General features: G+C 61.1%; 1 protein-coding gene across 2 annotated transcripts; it reads left to right on the top strand.

The window, feature by feature from the left end:
* The first annotated feature begins 3,398 nt into the window (after nt 1-3,398).
* On the top strand, nt 3,399-14,203 carry LOC104306354 (glycine receptor subunit alpha-4). Of its 2 annotated transcripts, XM_054169423.1 has the most exons (10): nt 3,399-3,666; nt 6,239-6,372; nt 6,710-6,777; nt 7,511-7,734; nt 7,867-7,949; nt 8,123-8,263; nt 8,349-8,563; nt 8,823-8,972; nt 9,757-9,852; nt 12,429-14,203. In XM_054169423.1, exons 1-10 carry the CDS (start codon nt 3,587-3,589, stop codon nt 12,714-12,716), a joined length of 1,479 nt encoding a protein of 492 aa, XP_054025398.1. In that variant the 5' UTR covers nt 3,399-3,586; the 3' UTR covers nt 12,717-14,203. The 2 variants fall into 2 exon arrangements, with proteins under 2 accessions (XP_054025398.1, XP_054025399.1); XM_054169424.1 differs by lacking the exon at nt 9,757-9,852.
* Nucleotides 14,204-15,230: the final 1,027 nt, after the last annotated feature.

The raw sequence follows: 15,230 nt of genomic DNA, 5'->3' as shown, positions 1-15,230 counted from the left end.
TTTGGTCCCCGGTGCTCTTCACACATTGAGGCAGCCAGTACAGAGCAGAGGCAGACAGCAGCCCTTGCATGCTGGCTGGCAGAGCCCTCTGCACTCAGTGTCTCTGTTTCACACTTTGGCTTCTGCAAAATGAACCATCCCAGTCCTGGGGCAAAAGAGAAGCTGAGCTGCTGGAGCCCTGGGAGAGGGGAAGGAAGGCAGGAGGGGATTAGGAGACGTGGGATGAAGATGCCTGCTGTGTGACACTCTCTGATTAAAATAAGAGTCTCCTGGAGTGTTTACCTCTGCTCAGTCATGGAGTGGTCTTTAGTGGAAGGCTGGCAACCTGAGGGTCCCTCACTGGGGCTATGGATGAGATGCAGAGCATGCAGTGCTCCCCAAAACAGGAGCTGCCTCTAAGCTGCTACCAATCCCCACCCCTGGAGACCTGCCCCTGAAGCCTGCTGGAGGGTAGCTGAAACAAGTTGCTTAGAGTCCACCATAAACCTATGCCTGCCTGAAGCATCCACTCCTCCTGGTGCTGCAGGTTCTCCTGGCTCCACAGCAAAGGCAAAGCTTGGTGGTAACTCCAAAAGACAGACCAAGGAGCAGCATGAGCTGCAACATCCCAGTCCCAGGCCCTCACACAGGGCTGCTAGCAGGGGAGCCCAGAGGGGTTTTGTGGCCCTCTAAGAAGAGCAAAGTGCATGCCTTCACCTGCTGCCCTATCCCAGCACAGACAGCATAAAACTGATCTTACAACTCTTCATCTTGAGATTGAGCTTAAGCACCTCTCAGCCTTCCTCTGGGAAAAAAACCAAGCCTGCTCTCAAACCCTTCAGAATTATGTTGTCTGCAGGTGTGCCAGAGGGTTTATCAAGGGGGATTAAATACACAGATGTGGCACTGAGGGGTCTGAGCAGCAGAGAGAGGTCAGGAGCTAGGCACTGTGGTCTGGCACAGCCCTCCTCTAGGTTCTAGATCCAAGCAAGCAGATTTGTGGTGCTTGAGTCTCCAGTCCCAGGAGAGCAGTTTGGTATGGGTTCAGAGGTAGTGGAGGGAAAGGGAATAAGATACTGCATTTTCCTTCTCATCTTAGTAACCCCAGCCTCTGCTGCCTGCATCTCTCCTATCAGCAGAGCCATGGCACCATGATGAGGATGGCTTTGGGGAAGTGGCACAGGGATCCCCAGAAAGGGCAATGCCAGTGCCAGCCCTGGGAACTTTGCTGCCACCCACAAACCAGGTCAGAGTGAGGTACTTGCCTCCTCTGGGCCTCCTGCCCCTGGGAAGAGGAGCTGCAGGGCAGCCTGGCAGTGGATGCCTGTCTCCATGAGCTCTTCACTAGCAGCTGCCTGCTGGCTGGCATCACTGTTCTTTACACAAAACCACCTCATGCTCTGATCTGAAGAACGTGGGGAGGGGGAAATCTGTTCTTGTCACTCCCAAAAATCCCCTGGCCAGGATGCAGCAGAGTGCCTGGGGTCCCCCAGGGAACGGCTGGGCTCTGCTTTTGCAGCTCCTCCTCCACCCCCTTGACCCAGCTGGCAACAAATCAGAGCTGCCTTCGCCTTCCCGATGGGATGCTCACTGCCTTCATTTTCTCAGTTCATTTTCAGCACTGCTTTGCTCCTCATACTGCTGCCTGCCTGCAGAGCTTCAAGGCAGGCAGGGGGGCTATGGTTTCACCGACCCCTGCAGCTCTGCCTGTCAGGTATCTGTGTTGCCACACTGGCTTCACTGGCCACTCCAAAGGCCTTGTTATCTTGGCTCCAGTGCCCTGCTGACCACAGGATGTGCAGCAGTTGAGAACTCGTGCTCATGGCCACCTGCAGAGACAGCTCCACAGTCGCCCCAGCCATTCCCAGACCCTTTGGCAGAGGCAGGCACGGATGCAGGCGTGGATGCAGGCACAGTGCGAGGGTGCCTCAGTTTCCCTGGAGCGCCGAGAGGATACGGCTGGCTCCTCTCCCCCGAACAGTGTCAGGTCCGCTTAAGTCGGACAGCCTCTGGAAGGGAAGCTGTCACACAGCGTGCGTTTGCTGTGCGCCCCGGGGCTCCAGATCCTGCCCTGCGCCTCCCAGCACGGCAGCCCTGTAAACATTAATGGCAACGGTAATCGGAGGAGACTTCTCCCAGCTCCTGGTGCTGGGAGAGATGATGAGCGAGGGCGAGGACTTCTGCACACTGCCTTGCAGCTAGGTGCCCACTGCCTGCAGTCCCCTGTCCTCTCCCCTGCACTGGGTCAGGCTCCCAGGGCTCGGCTCCACACAGCCAGCCCTCACTCACATCGCCTCCCAACAGCAGACTCAATGGGGAGCTCTCGGAATCTTGCTCTGGCTTTCTGCCGAGGAGAAGCCGTTTCAGACCCCAGCCCCTCGGTATGGCCTGGGGAGGGCAGGGGGTCCCTTCCTCTTCCGCTGAGATCCTGCTCTAGGAACCCCTGCAGCAATGTGGCTCCTAGCCACTACCAAACTGCAAATAAACGAGATGAGCTGGCCACAGTAGGATGCATGGAAACCTGAACAACATATCCGCCGGGGATCATTTATTCTGCGCTTTTCTCTCTTTTTAATACTATTCACTTCCTTGCAAATTAATCACAGATTGCCTGGGACCAGATGTGACTGCGGCTTGGCAGCGTGGTCTCAGGGGACTGAGCAGAAGCAGGCGAGCAACCCGACTCTCAGCTCTGCCTGTGGGAGCCCTGGCTAACAAGCAGCTCCCCGCGCTCTGCCTCGGTTTCCCTCTCCCTGGCAGGCACTGCAGCCCCCCAGATAGCGCAGCCCATGCCTGGCCAGCCTACCTTCTCCGAGGAGCTTACTTGCCGCTGAGGGACAGGATCACCCACCCCTCCGCTAAGCCTCTGGCAAGGACGAGCACAGGGGTCCCAACAGCAGGGCTGAGCCCACCTGGATCTGTGCCCCAGCTTGCCCGCGGGATGGCCCTGAGCTGCGGCCCCAGGGCAGGCACCGCCGGGCCAGGCAGAGGGAGGAAGGAGCCCGTCTGTGCCCACTCAGGCGGGCAGTATCACCAGGGCACCCCCCAGCCCCTGTAGAGCACTCCATCCCAGCACGTTCCCGGAGCACCCCTCAGCTCTGCTCATCCTCTAATCTCAGCGCAGCCGTCAGACCCGCACACTCCGTCACCCCACGCATCTCTCGGTCCCAGGGCTCCATCGCCTCCTTCAGCCCCGGCACCCCCGGACCCTCGCACATCCCGCAGGGAGCAGCCTCCCTCCCCAGCAGCGGGGCAGGGCCCTGCCGCCCCTCGCCGAGGAGCCCTCACGGCGGACGTGGGCTCCGGGACAGCCCCGACGGGGCAGCAGAGGTCCCCGCGTCGGCGGGGAGGAGGCGGGGAGCTCCCCGCCGCCGTGCCCGCCTCCTCCCCACCGCGACAGGCGAGGCTCCGCCCGGCTCCCGGGGCCCGCAGCCGGCCGGCGCCCACCCCGCGGCGGGCTCCCGCTCGCCCGGACTATGAGGAGCAGGATCGGGCGGGGGGCGGCGGCAGCGGCCCCGGTGAGGCGGGAGTGGGAGCGGGGGCGCCGCCGTCGCCGGCCGGGTCATGCCTGTGCGCCCGGGGCGGCGGGGCTGCGGGCTGCGGCGGAATGGGCGAGCTCCGGGCCGGCGCCCTCGCCTTCCTCCTCCTCCTCCTCGGCTGCCTCCTGCCCCGGCGCGGCCCGCTCAGGTGAGCGCACGGTGCGGGTCCACTCGCGGGACAGGGGCTGCGGGAGCCGCCGCTCTCCGCACCTTTCCCCCTGCACCCCCTTCCTCCTGTACCCGGTCCCCCCTCCTCCGGGAGCCACACTTCCCCTTCTGGATCCCTGGCATCACCCTAATCTCTCCTGCGAGACCAAGGCATCCCCTTCCAGACCCAGCGGGACCCGCACCCTCAGCCCCTATCCGGACCTGTCCAGGGGTTGCTTTCCCCATCCAGAACCCTGCCAGCCCCGATCCGGACCTCCCCGCAGGCTGCCGGAGCTTCTCCAAACCTGGCCTCATCCTCCTTAGCCCAGGACCCTGACCGAGCACCCCGGGAACCCACCAGACCTTCCCCCTCCAGCCCCAGCTGCACACAGCCGGTGTCTGCCCGCTGGGGATCCTTGCCTCGGTTGGAGTAAGGGTGATCTGAGCCAGATGGTTGCCCAGGTAGCTCCTGCTCCGGGGTTGCAAAGCCTCTTATGTCCAGACCTTCACCTGGCTTTTAGGGTGTTTGGGGGGGACTCAGGACAGACCCCGACCCCGGGTCCCATCGGTGCAGGAACAATTCTTGACCCACTTGGGTGGAGAATCCAAAGCCCTCAGGTGCCCCTTTGCCTCTGGCCACTTTGGGTGCAATCAGGGCAAAATGGGATGCAGGTGAGTGGACCAGGCAGGGATCGGCTGGGGGGCTGTAGTGCCCCTGGACTGAGCTTGCTCCCTGCCCCCTCTCCCCCGCCCACCACCCTTCCAGTAGGGCTGGAGCAGCACGGGTGGGAGCCGCAGCGTTTGTGGTGGGGAGGGGAGAAACTGTATCAAAATGTCATCGCTTTACACGCCGGAACTGCTTGTCTCAGGGTGGTGTTTTTAGGCAGGCATGGCCCTTTTCCAGCCCCACCATCCCATTGCTCCATGGAGGTGCTGAGCTCCAGGGCCCCGCAGTGCCTGGGCCAGGTTAGTGGAAGATTCCCCCCGGGGCCGACAGTGCCTGGACTGGAGAGCCGCAGCCAAACCTTGAGGAGAGCCAGGTCCCAGGGGCTGTGTGCCAGCATGGCCCTGTCAGTGATGTGCTGGAGGTGGCTGCACCTGGGGCGTTTCCACACCTCCTGCAGTCCCCAAGGTCCGAGCATCTTTGGGGCTGCAGATCCACCGCTGCTCAGCCAGTTAGCTGAGCCTCCCTCTTCAAGGAGCTAGCTGCTGAGCACCAAGGGAGCCTTCCTCCCACACGCTCCAAGGGAGGAAACCTTCATCCTCCTCTCCAAAGGAGGAGGACATGGCTAATACCTATGTGGCAGGAAGAGGCCTGATTTAACTCTTTGTTACCCTGGCCTTTCGCAGCCCTCCTCTCAAAGACAAATGTTTCTAATGCAGCTCCCGGAGGGAGCCTTTTGCTCTTGACCAGGTACTGAGTATTCTCTGCTGCTCATCTCCAATTAAGGAAAAATCTGCCAGGCTGGATCGTTTTGGGGTGGCTGTAGTGGCTGCTTCTAGCTGGCAAAGATGCACATAAGCTCCTCCAGGATGGATCCCACTCCTCTGAGAGGAGGTAGGAACAAGGACCACAGAAGGTCCCAGCTCCCCCCATCATCCTCTATTTGTGGTAATAGGGTTGTAGCCCCAAGCAGGAATCTACCTGGACGTGGCCCTTGCAGTTAGAAGGCAGCATGCAGCAGCACCGGCAGTGAGCTCAAAGCTTTCTTTGTGTCCAGAGGTCTCCAGCTAATTCCTCTCCACTGCAGCCACATGCCTGGCGGTGTGGTGAGCAAACGTCTCACATTGTTCCTTGAAGTGATCATTACAGACCGGTGGGGGGAGAGAAACTCGTGGGCTAGGATGCATTCACAAAAATACCCCCTCCAAGGTCACTTTAAATAAGTCTCCATCACGGTTGGGAGCGCTGCGTGGGAGAGCTCCTGTCATCTCCACACCACAGCCAGCACAGAGGTAGGCTTTGCTGCTTCCCTCCTGCCATGTGGTCTTGGCCTCTGGCAAAGTGTCACAACCCCAGCTGTGCTCCTCGGCACCTCCTCGTTCACACCAGGCCAGCCCATGGCTCAGGATGAGATGTTGTGTCTCCCAAGTACCCCCAAGCCATGAGTCTGTGCCAGGTAGGGTATGGACAATTGCTGAGCAACTCAGGCTGGTGCTGGTGATTAGACCAGGGGCGACCCTCCTTGCTTTGCCCCTCCAGCACTGGCACAGAGCCTGGCTGCTGTGTACAGGTCCATCATCTGCTGTGCCCCTTGCCCACTACAGCCCTGGAGCCAGGAGGCACGTGGCTCTGAATGCCATGGCAGGGGGCAAGGCAGGCAGGGGCTTTGCTGGCAGAAGACATGCAGAACACAGGCACACAGCACTCAGGCTGAGGCAGGCAAGGGGACAAGCTGCTGGGATCACAGCAGGAGGAAGATGTATTGGGGTCGGTGCATTAACTTGGAGCCGGAATCAATGCAGGGTGGGCACAGCCCCTTGTCCTGGCAGCTGGCAATCCCTGTGGGATGCCAATGTGCCTGCAGACCCCTGGTACCAGCAGACAGGTAACTTGCCTCTCTGCCCCACAGGCTGGTCTCAGGGCGGGAGGAGATTAAAGCTGCTTCGAGGAGCTTGCCCCAGCCCATGTCACCCTCTGATTTCCTGGACAAGCTTATGGGAAGAACGTCAGGCTACGACGCCCGGATTCGACCCAACTTTAAAGGTAAGGGGAGGATGTGAGGCTCCCAAACCTGACAGCAACCCTTGCCTATGGCTGCTCAAAGCCGGGGAACCGGCGGGTGTGGGTTTGAGGGCAGGGCCCTGACCCAAGCCCCTCCCTCCCAAGGCCCTCCCCGGAGTCCCGACTGCTCCTCCCCAGAGTCCCGACTGCCCTGCCTGTGCCAGCTTTGCATGGCAGTGCGGGCACCTGCCGTGCTTGCAGGGTGTGCTGGGGCTCATCCCGACACGCTGTGGGGGTGACCCCAGGGGGGAGAGGGTGGCTGTGCAGCGCCCGTGTCTCCCCAGCCGGCAGCGAGGGGACACTTCATGCTGTTTTCCAGGTCCTCCTGTCAACGTGACGTGCAACATCTTCATCAACAGCTTTGGCTCCGTCACTGAGACCACCATGGTGAGAGGTTTTGCCAGCAGTGCAGGCTCCTCTCCCCCTGCCTCGGGGCTGGTAGTCACTCTGCTGGGGAGCATGCAGGTCCCATTGCCTGAGCCCACAGCCGTGCTTACAGGAGGAGCCCTGTGGCCTTTACTCCAGAACTGGTGCTGGCACCATGCTAGGGTCATGCCAAGCCATAGCAAATGGCTGTGGATTTTCTGGGCTGTGTAGGACACATTCCCTGTGCCTGAGCTAGAAATAACACCTTGAAGGGTTGGAGCAAGGCAGCTGGCAGTAACTCTGTGCTGTTTGCAGGTTCAGCAGGTGCCTCACAATGCAAGCAAGCTCTGTGTACCTGCCATCCCCAGCCTCCTCAGGTGCATGTGGAATTCCTCTGAGGAAACCCCAGGGATAAAAATGTCCAGTTTGTGCTGCTCCAAAGCCTTAACATCATCAGCCATCACATCAGTCCCCTACAGGGCCACATAGCCCTGCAAGAAACACTACAGGCAGCACTTACTGCTCCTCCTCCTCCTCCTCTCGGCTGCTGTCACTTTGGCTTTTTCATTTCCCCTGGCTGCTGAAAGTGTGAGAAGGCTCCTGAGCTGCCCCTGCCCCAAGTAAGGTTCGTGGCAGGCAGCACCTACAGGGCTGAGCCTTGACCAGGAGACCCCCTTCCACTTCCTCCTCCCTCTCTTCCCCTTCCTTGAGCGCCGTGGGTCGCTCCCAGCTGACGCGGTGCCCCCTGCCCCAGGACTACCGGGTGAACGTCTTCCTGCGGCAGCAGTGGAATGACCCCCGCCTGGCTTACCACGAGTACCCTGATGACTCCCTCGACCTTGACCCCTCCATGCTTGACTCCATCTGGAAGCCAGACTTGTTCTTTGCCAACGAGAAAGGGGCCAATTTCCACGAGGTCACCACCGACAACAAGCTGCTGCGCATCTTCAAGAACGGCAACGTGCTCTACAGCATTAGGTAGAACCCTTCTCCTCTGGTGCAGTGCCCAAGGGAGGAGGCAAAGATTTCCTCTTCCCTCACATGGGGCAGCTTTCCCCCACTGACTGCCCCAGCCCTCAGCAACTCCACCCTTTTCTCTGCCTGCTCCAGGCTGACATTGATCCTGTCCTGCCCTATGGACCTCAAGAACTTCCCCATGGACATCCAGACGTGCACCATGCAACTGGAGAGCTGTGAGTACCTGGGGGTGGGGGTGTTCAAGCTGTGCTTTGTCCTCCCCCATCCTATCCCAAAGGCTGACATCTGCTTGCTTCTGAGAGAGGTGAATGGTATGGATTGGTCATTCAGAGTAGGGATGAATGAGCTGCATGTCCCCCAGTCCCATGACTTCCTCTGTCCTCTCCAGTTGGCTACACCATGAATGACCTCATCTTTGAGTGGCTAGAGGAGCAAGAGGCTGTGCAGGTGGCAGAGGGCTTGACACTCCCACAGTTCATCCTCAGAGATGAGAAGGACCTGGGCTATTGCACCAAGTACTACAACACAGGTGAGCAACCCAGTGACATGCTGCCAACCCCTCCCACTGTGGCCTGGAGGTCCCTCTTGCCCATTGGGGCTCTTCTTTCTCACAGGCAAGTTCACCTGCATTGAGGTGAAGTTCCATCTGGAGAGGCAGATGGGTTATTACCTGATCCAGATGTACATACCCAGCTTGCTGATCGTCATCCTCTCCTGGGTCTCCTTCTGGATCAACATGGATGCAGCACCAGCCCGAGTGGGCTTGGGCATCACCACTGTGCTCACCATGACCACACAGAGTGCTGGCTCCCGTGCCTCTCTGCCCAAGGTCAGTGCTGGCTCCATCTCAGGCTTCCACACTTCAGCCTACCTGGGGCACCTAGAGTGCCCACTGCTGCCCCCAGTGCCCCAAGGGCAGGAGCAGCCTTCCATAGCCTTGCTCTCCAGAGCACCATGAGAGGGAACGTGGCACTGCTCAGCTGGGCAAGCTCTGGCCCACGTGTCCCAGCCCAGAGGGCAAAGCTGGCAGTAGGGGCAATGAGTGAGGTAGAGGCAGCAGGTCCCTGAGCTCCCTCTCGTCCTCACAGGTCTCCTACGTGAAGGCCATCGACATCTGGATGGCCGTGTGCCTGCTGTTCGTCTTCGCCGCCCTGCTGGAGTACGCGGCGGTCAACTTCGTCTCGCGCCAGCACAAGGAGTTCATGCGCCTGCGCCGGCGCCAGCGGCGCCAGAGGATGGTGAGTCCCTCCTGCCACTGCTCTCACCGCATCTGCCCCTCCTCAGCCACGCAGGAGAAGCTCTGGGGCCGCAGGGCCAGCTTCTCAGGGCTCAGCGCTGGGCTGTGTCCCGCAGCCTGGTTCCTCGAGCACACCAGGCACAGCCTAACCCTGCCCGAGCAGCACAGTGCACAGCACCTGTGGGTGCCTCAGGTCCTGCTAGCACAAACATGCCCAGCGTGGCATCCTCGGGCTCTGCCTCCTCTAGAATAGCCTGGGGGAAACAGCCTTTCCCCTTACCTGCAGCACCAAACCCAGGCTCCTCGCTGTGCCACAGTGGTGACCGGGGCCCATTGCTGCATCAGGGTGGTGAAGCACCAAGGGGGCTCGGTGGCACCAATGGACAGAGTCTGGGCTGCAGATGGGAGTGCAGCAGGGCCTGGAGAGGCAGGGTCTCTTGCTGGTGGGACAGCTCTCTGCTCTGTCAGCCCAGCAGCACCAGCACCAGACCTGTGAGATGCTCAGGGAAGGCACATGGCTGCCCCACTCTCATGATCTTGCCACAAGCACACCACAGGGCACCAGACTGCCATGGAAAACACACACAGCACACAGCCGACAGGGACCTGGCACACGCTGAAGACAGATCCTGGCACCTGGGCACTACTGGGGGCGGTTCCCTCCAATGCAGAGACCGTGCCCCTCCGCTGTCCCCATCCCGGCCCCCAGAGCCGCTGTCCCCAGGGCCAGGGCAGAGCCGTCGGTCACCCGCTGTCCTGTTTCTGTTTGGTGCGTGCTGTCCAAGGGCCTGAGCAGCGGGACGGCCAGCCCGGAGTCCCTGCGGCAGCCGAGCGGCCGGCACGGCGGCGAGCACCCCTACGCGACGCTCTGCAGCTCCCGGGTAACGCACGGCCCTCGGCGGCCCCCGCGCCCTGCGGCGCAGCGCACCCCCGGCCGGCCGCACGCTCCCCGAACGAGCCCCGCCGGGAGCCGGCCCCAGCGGCGAGCAAGGGCACAGAGCTTGTGCCCGTAGGGATGGAGCTGCCGCTCCCTGGGCTGAAAACGGGTTTGAGAGGGGGATGGGAACGGAGCAGATTTGCCTAGACACCCCTGCTCCGTGCCTCAGTTTCCCTTTCTGTAAAGCGGGACCCCGGTGGAGCCCCCTTTGCAGAGGGGTGAACGATGTGGGGGGCAGACCAATGTCTGCTCCTGGGCTGCTGCACAGCTCCCCAGGCTGTGCCCACACTTCTGGCAGGGTGAGGGCCCTGCCTGCCCAGCTTTCCTGGTGCAAGCAGGTTTTGAGGCACTGGAGGCTGTCTTCAGGGGCAGTTGCTCAGGGTACTCGGGCACTTTGCAGCTCGAGGTGTAGGGAGGACTGGTGGGGCTGGGCAGGCTCCCAGGCTGCCCTGGGAAATGGCCACAGCTCCAGGGAGGTGTCGAGGTCTGGTACATACTTGCCTCCCAGCTCAGCCGAGCTGCCTTGAGCCTCCCCTGTGCTATCATCAACCCTCGCTCCCTGCACTTCACAACCCCTGAGGTCCAGTTGCTGGAGACGAACACCCACGCAGCTGGGGCACAGAAGGCAAGATTCTGCCGAACCTAGGAACCATCTTCTAGCTTAAAACAGATCAAAGTGCAGCTGCACAGAAGTGGAAGTTGCAGAGCCACCCACGGGTGCTGCTGGCAAGGCACTGGTTGCAGGCAGAAGCAGCCCTTGTTGTTGCTGGGTCAGAAAGGGACCAGAATCCTGCTGCCTGCAGCTGCTGTGCCAGCAGTGCCTGAGACAGCATTGCCCAGGCGCTGCAGCCCGATGGTAAATCTTCCCACAGACCCTGCACAGCCGTGCCCAGGGCGATTCCTGCACCCAGCCTCAGCTCCCAGTAAGTGCCCTGGAGCTGCTCCAGCCCAGAGGGACCCATCTGGGATGACCTGCCCTGTCCCCCAAACACCCTGGCTGTGGACGTGCTGGAGATGGATGGAGGAGGGCTGCTGACCCCCAGGGCACTCCAGCTTTCTTCCACCGCATCCCCCGGGGCAGCCGCAAGCGCTCAGCCCGGGGCTGGGCAATAAAGCTGCTGCAAATGAGAGCTCAGCAATCTGAGCCGCGGCTGCTCCTCCCGCTGAGGGATCTTGCTTAGCCGGCGGATTGCTGAGTTAAATCAAGATGCCAGGACAAACGCTCTCCGCATGAGAGCCCCCTGCCCGCTCAGCGCTGACCTCAGCGGCCAGGCTGCTCTCCGCAGTCTGGAGGGCAGCGTCGGTCAGAGATGGCGTTTGGGATCCGGTATCCAGGCTTCAGGGGGGAATGGGACCAGCCTGCAGCACGCCCTGGCAGAAGAGACCCACTGCAGACAGATGTGGCACTGGCAGAGGGCAGAGGTGGGATGTGCCACAGAGACGAAGTGGCCCAGGGGCTCTGAGAGAAGCCAGATGTGCAGGCTGGGCTCTCATGTGCTGGTCCCTTGACAAATCTTTGCACACACAACCCTCCACGAGAATAAAAGAAGGCAAGTTGCAGTGGTGTGCTGGTGGGGAGGAGCATGGGCACCAGAGGGGCTGCAAGGTGAGCAGGGCTGTGCCATCAACAGTAGCAGCTGGCTGCTACCTGAAGGTGAGGTCGGACACCTGGCTCTCAAGGCACTCTTGCAGGCTTGGTCATGGGCACGTGGCCCCATGGGCACACTGCCCTCCCTGCAGCCCCCACCAATATGGAGTGAGATGCCATAAGCAAGGGCAGAGAGACCAGCAAGGAGTCCAGCTCTCTCAGACTCCCTTCTCTGCTGCCCTGAGCAACACCTGCCAAGAAGACATAGGGAGAAATGGAGGTCTGGGCCCTTGGAGGCACTGGAAGGTCCTGCAAGCCCTGGTGGTAGCCAGGCTCCTGCATCCCTGCCCCAGTCTGCCCCAGCAAGCTGCCTGCCCCCTCCTATTCACTGGCACTGGCACATTTTCACCATGCAGCAAACATGGCTGTCACAGCAGTGCCCATGCCCCTAAACTCCTTGCACCCCAATGCAACCTGCACCCTTAAGTGCTCTGCACTCCAGTGCCCCCTAGACCCCCTATGCAACCCACATCCCCTGCACCCTCGTGTGTCCATTTCCCCACCCCCCAGCTCAGCCCTGTCCCCCCAGCTGCTGGAGAGCTGGGCTTCCCTACAGCTAGAGCTGGGAGGAGGCCAGGGGTGGATCAGTGTCAGGCTGCACAGCTTGGGGTTGCCCCTGCATGCACCCTTCAAACACAGTGGGTCAGGGCAAGGCAGTGGGTCAGGGCTCTGCCACCCACACCAAGCACTCCGCCACCTGCCTCTGCCCGCCGGGCACCACGCTTTTGCCTGCATGCTTTGGGCTCCGTGGAAAGGCAGCCAGCCTTGCAGGGGGCACTCACACGGCCACACTGCCCAGCAGGAGGGTCTGTGCAGCCCCGCAGCACCCGTGCCCACCGGCTGCCCTGGCTGACAGCCTTTGCTTTCTCCAGGAGGAAGAGCTTGTCCGGGAGAGCCGCTTCTACTTGCGAGGCTATGGGCTGGGCCACTGCCTGCAGCCCAAGGATGGGGCTGGAGAAGGCCCTGGCCTCAACAGCCCCATGCCAGCCAGCACGCTGCTGCGGGAAGGGGAGAGCCTCCACAGGCGCTACGTCAACCGGGCCAAGCGCATCGACACCATCTCCAGAGCCATCTTCCCCTTCACCTTCCTGGTCTTCAACATCTTCTACTGGGTCGTCTACAAAGTGCTGCGCTCAGAGGACATCCACACCGTGCCCTGAGGACTGGGCAAGCATGACTGCCTCCCAGCCTGACCCCTCAGAGTGCACCCTGGCACCACGAGCTCAGCCAGAACCGCGTTTTCCTCTGGCCTGGAGCAGTGGCACAGCCTGGGGGGAAACTTTGGAACCTGGACAGGTGGCAGCCCCCCACACCCCTTTGGATGCTGGAGCACCGAGGGAGGTGGGGAGGAGCAAGGCCAGGTACCCACGGTCAGCTGGAGAGAGACCCTTCCTTCCTCCTGCATGGTGTCCCCCCCAGTTACCCAGGGAAGCCCCAGGTACGCAGGGATGCTGCACTACCATGGCACAAGGGAGCCCCCAGTACTTTGGGATGCTGCATAGCTGGTGGCCAGGGAGCACACCACCTTCCAGACAAACACTCTGCATCTTCCATGTCAGGCTGCTGCTTCTCCAGGCTGGCTGCATCACTGAGCTGCAGGCCATGAGCTGCCAGGTGAGAGGCTGCAATCCTCTCTCCTTCCCTGGCGCAGAGCTCAGTTGCAGGGAACAGCAGGTAGCACCCTTGCCTGCACCCAGACTGTGGGGAGTGCTATGACCCCATAGCCCCCAGCCCAGGAACAGACAGGGTCTCTTCAGCCCCCAGCCAGCTCCAACGCACAGCAAAGCAGCAGGCCAGGGAAGCTCTCCTCCCTGTGGAGACCAGAGCTGCTCATGATGCCCCCAGCACTGGGGCAGGGACACTGAGCAGGTGGCTCCATCTCCTCTGAGGCAACACCAGCCTCAAGGCAGGCAGCAGGTGAGCCTGGATCCACTGATGGTGAAGGGGTGCAGATGGCCATTGCAGCTGCAGAGGGGAGCTGCTTGGCACTGGGGACTGGCACTGCCACTATTTGCAGGCTAGGGCCCACAGCCTATCTCCAAAGGGAGATTTTTTGGGGGTGAAATCAGTGGGGGCAGCTTGGCCAGTCCTTTTGTAGGAGCAGTGGCATCCCCAGACTGCTGCACTCCCACAGCACCACAGTGCCAGCAAAGAGCCAGAGGTAACAACTGTCCTGTTCTGTAGCTTTCTGTCCACCCTGGCCCCAGGTGCAGTGTCCCTCAGGCAGGTTCATCCCTGCTGCTCCTGCACCAGAGAAGAGGGCATCCAAAATCTCAAGAGGACAAGCTCAGCAAGGCTTCCAGCTCTCCAGAATTGGATATCCTCTGTGCTTAGCAGGAAATAAAAGTAGTAGCAGATGTTTACGTAGGTCCTACAGAGAGAAATGTGTTGATGCTCTCTTTTCCCTCTGCTCACAGCCAGCCCCAAGGGCTGGCAGGCCAGTGGGGCCTGTCTGCCCATGACTCTGGGTGCAAAAGAGGGCACAGGGTCTTCCAGGCAGGGCAGGAAGGAAATGGGACCGACCCCTTTCCTTGGAGGCTGTGGTGCCACTGTGGCATGGTGAGAGCCCCAGTGACCCACCTGTCGTGGCAAGAGGGACCCTGCAGGGGCACGTGGGTGGGAGGCTGGCACTGCCTGCTGAAGCCATATCCAGGCAACACCCCCCCCCCCCCCCCCCATGGCCCTTGGCTGTGCTCCTGAGGCAGGCATCACCCACTCCCTCACACCACTCACCAGAAGCAAAGCCCTGCACCTCCTGCCCAGCACCACAAATCCTGCAGACCACTCAGCTGCATGCACCCATTCCACAAACGGGGCAGGTGGATGCCCAGCCCCATGTCATGCCCAGGACCCACCAGGACAGGCTGAGCCAGCTCCACCCTGCTGCCATGCATGCCTTCCCCACTGCAGAGGGTCCCCACGAGCCCCCACCATTGGCCCAGGCCAGGCTTCTGAGACTTCATTTTGGGAGGCCCCATTTGGAGGCAAGAGAAGGGGTGCACCTCTTCTCCTTGGCTTGCCTGGCACCTACATCCCCTAGGTGGCACTGAACAGGGAGGTGCCAGCACCTGGGAGCATTTGTAGGTGCTGGGTGGCCAAGCCACCCTCTGGCAGCGATGGGTTTTTAGACAGCATCAATCTTCCTACACAAATAAAGCTGTTCTTGGATTTTCAGTGGTGTGCTGGGGGTTTGTTTCTGCCAGGGACCCTGTGGTGGTGATGTACTTGGTGGTGGCTGTCAGGTTTTATCTCCCACACAGGAGATGCCAGCAGGGCTAGGCAGGAGCCTCTACCTCCATGAGCTCCCAGTCCCAAACTCCACTCCCCACTCCCAGCTTTGTGGGGTGCTCCCTGAGGCCACCCCAGCTCCTTTCCACCACACCCAGGCTTGGCCAAGGGACAGGAGACCCAAGGTAGGGCAGACGTGGGGCTGGGGGGGCTCCAGCTCCGTGGTGGAGTGCAGACACTGGACCATGGGTGAGCACCCTGGCGGGAGAGCCTCCCTGCACAGCCCCTTGGTGCCAGTTGCTGGGTGGGCGCCAGCCTCACAGAGCTGTCAGCTGTCCCCAGGGGACTTACGCCAGCCCTGTGGTGCCATCCAGGGCCGGCGCTTTTGTCCCCAGCTGGCACAGAGGCAGGCAGAGCCTGCAGCTGAAGGCCAGGCACCCAAGCCA

The sequence above is a fragment of the Dryobates pubescens genome, chromosome 18 (assembly GCF_014839835.1).
Source record: "Dryobates pubescens isolate bDryPub1 chromosome 18, bDryPub1.pri, whole genome shotgun sequence".
Lineage (NCBI taxonomy): Eukaryota > Metazoa > Chordata > Aves > Piciformes > Picidae > Dryobates > Dryobates pubescens.
This window is presented reverse-complemented; position numbering and strand designations above follow the sequence as displayed.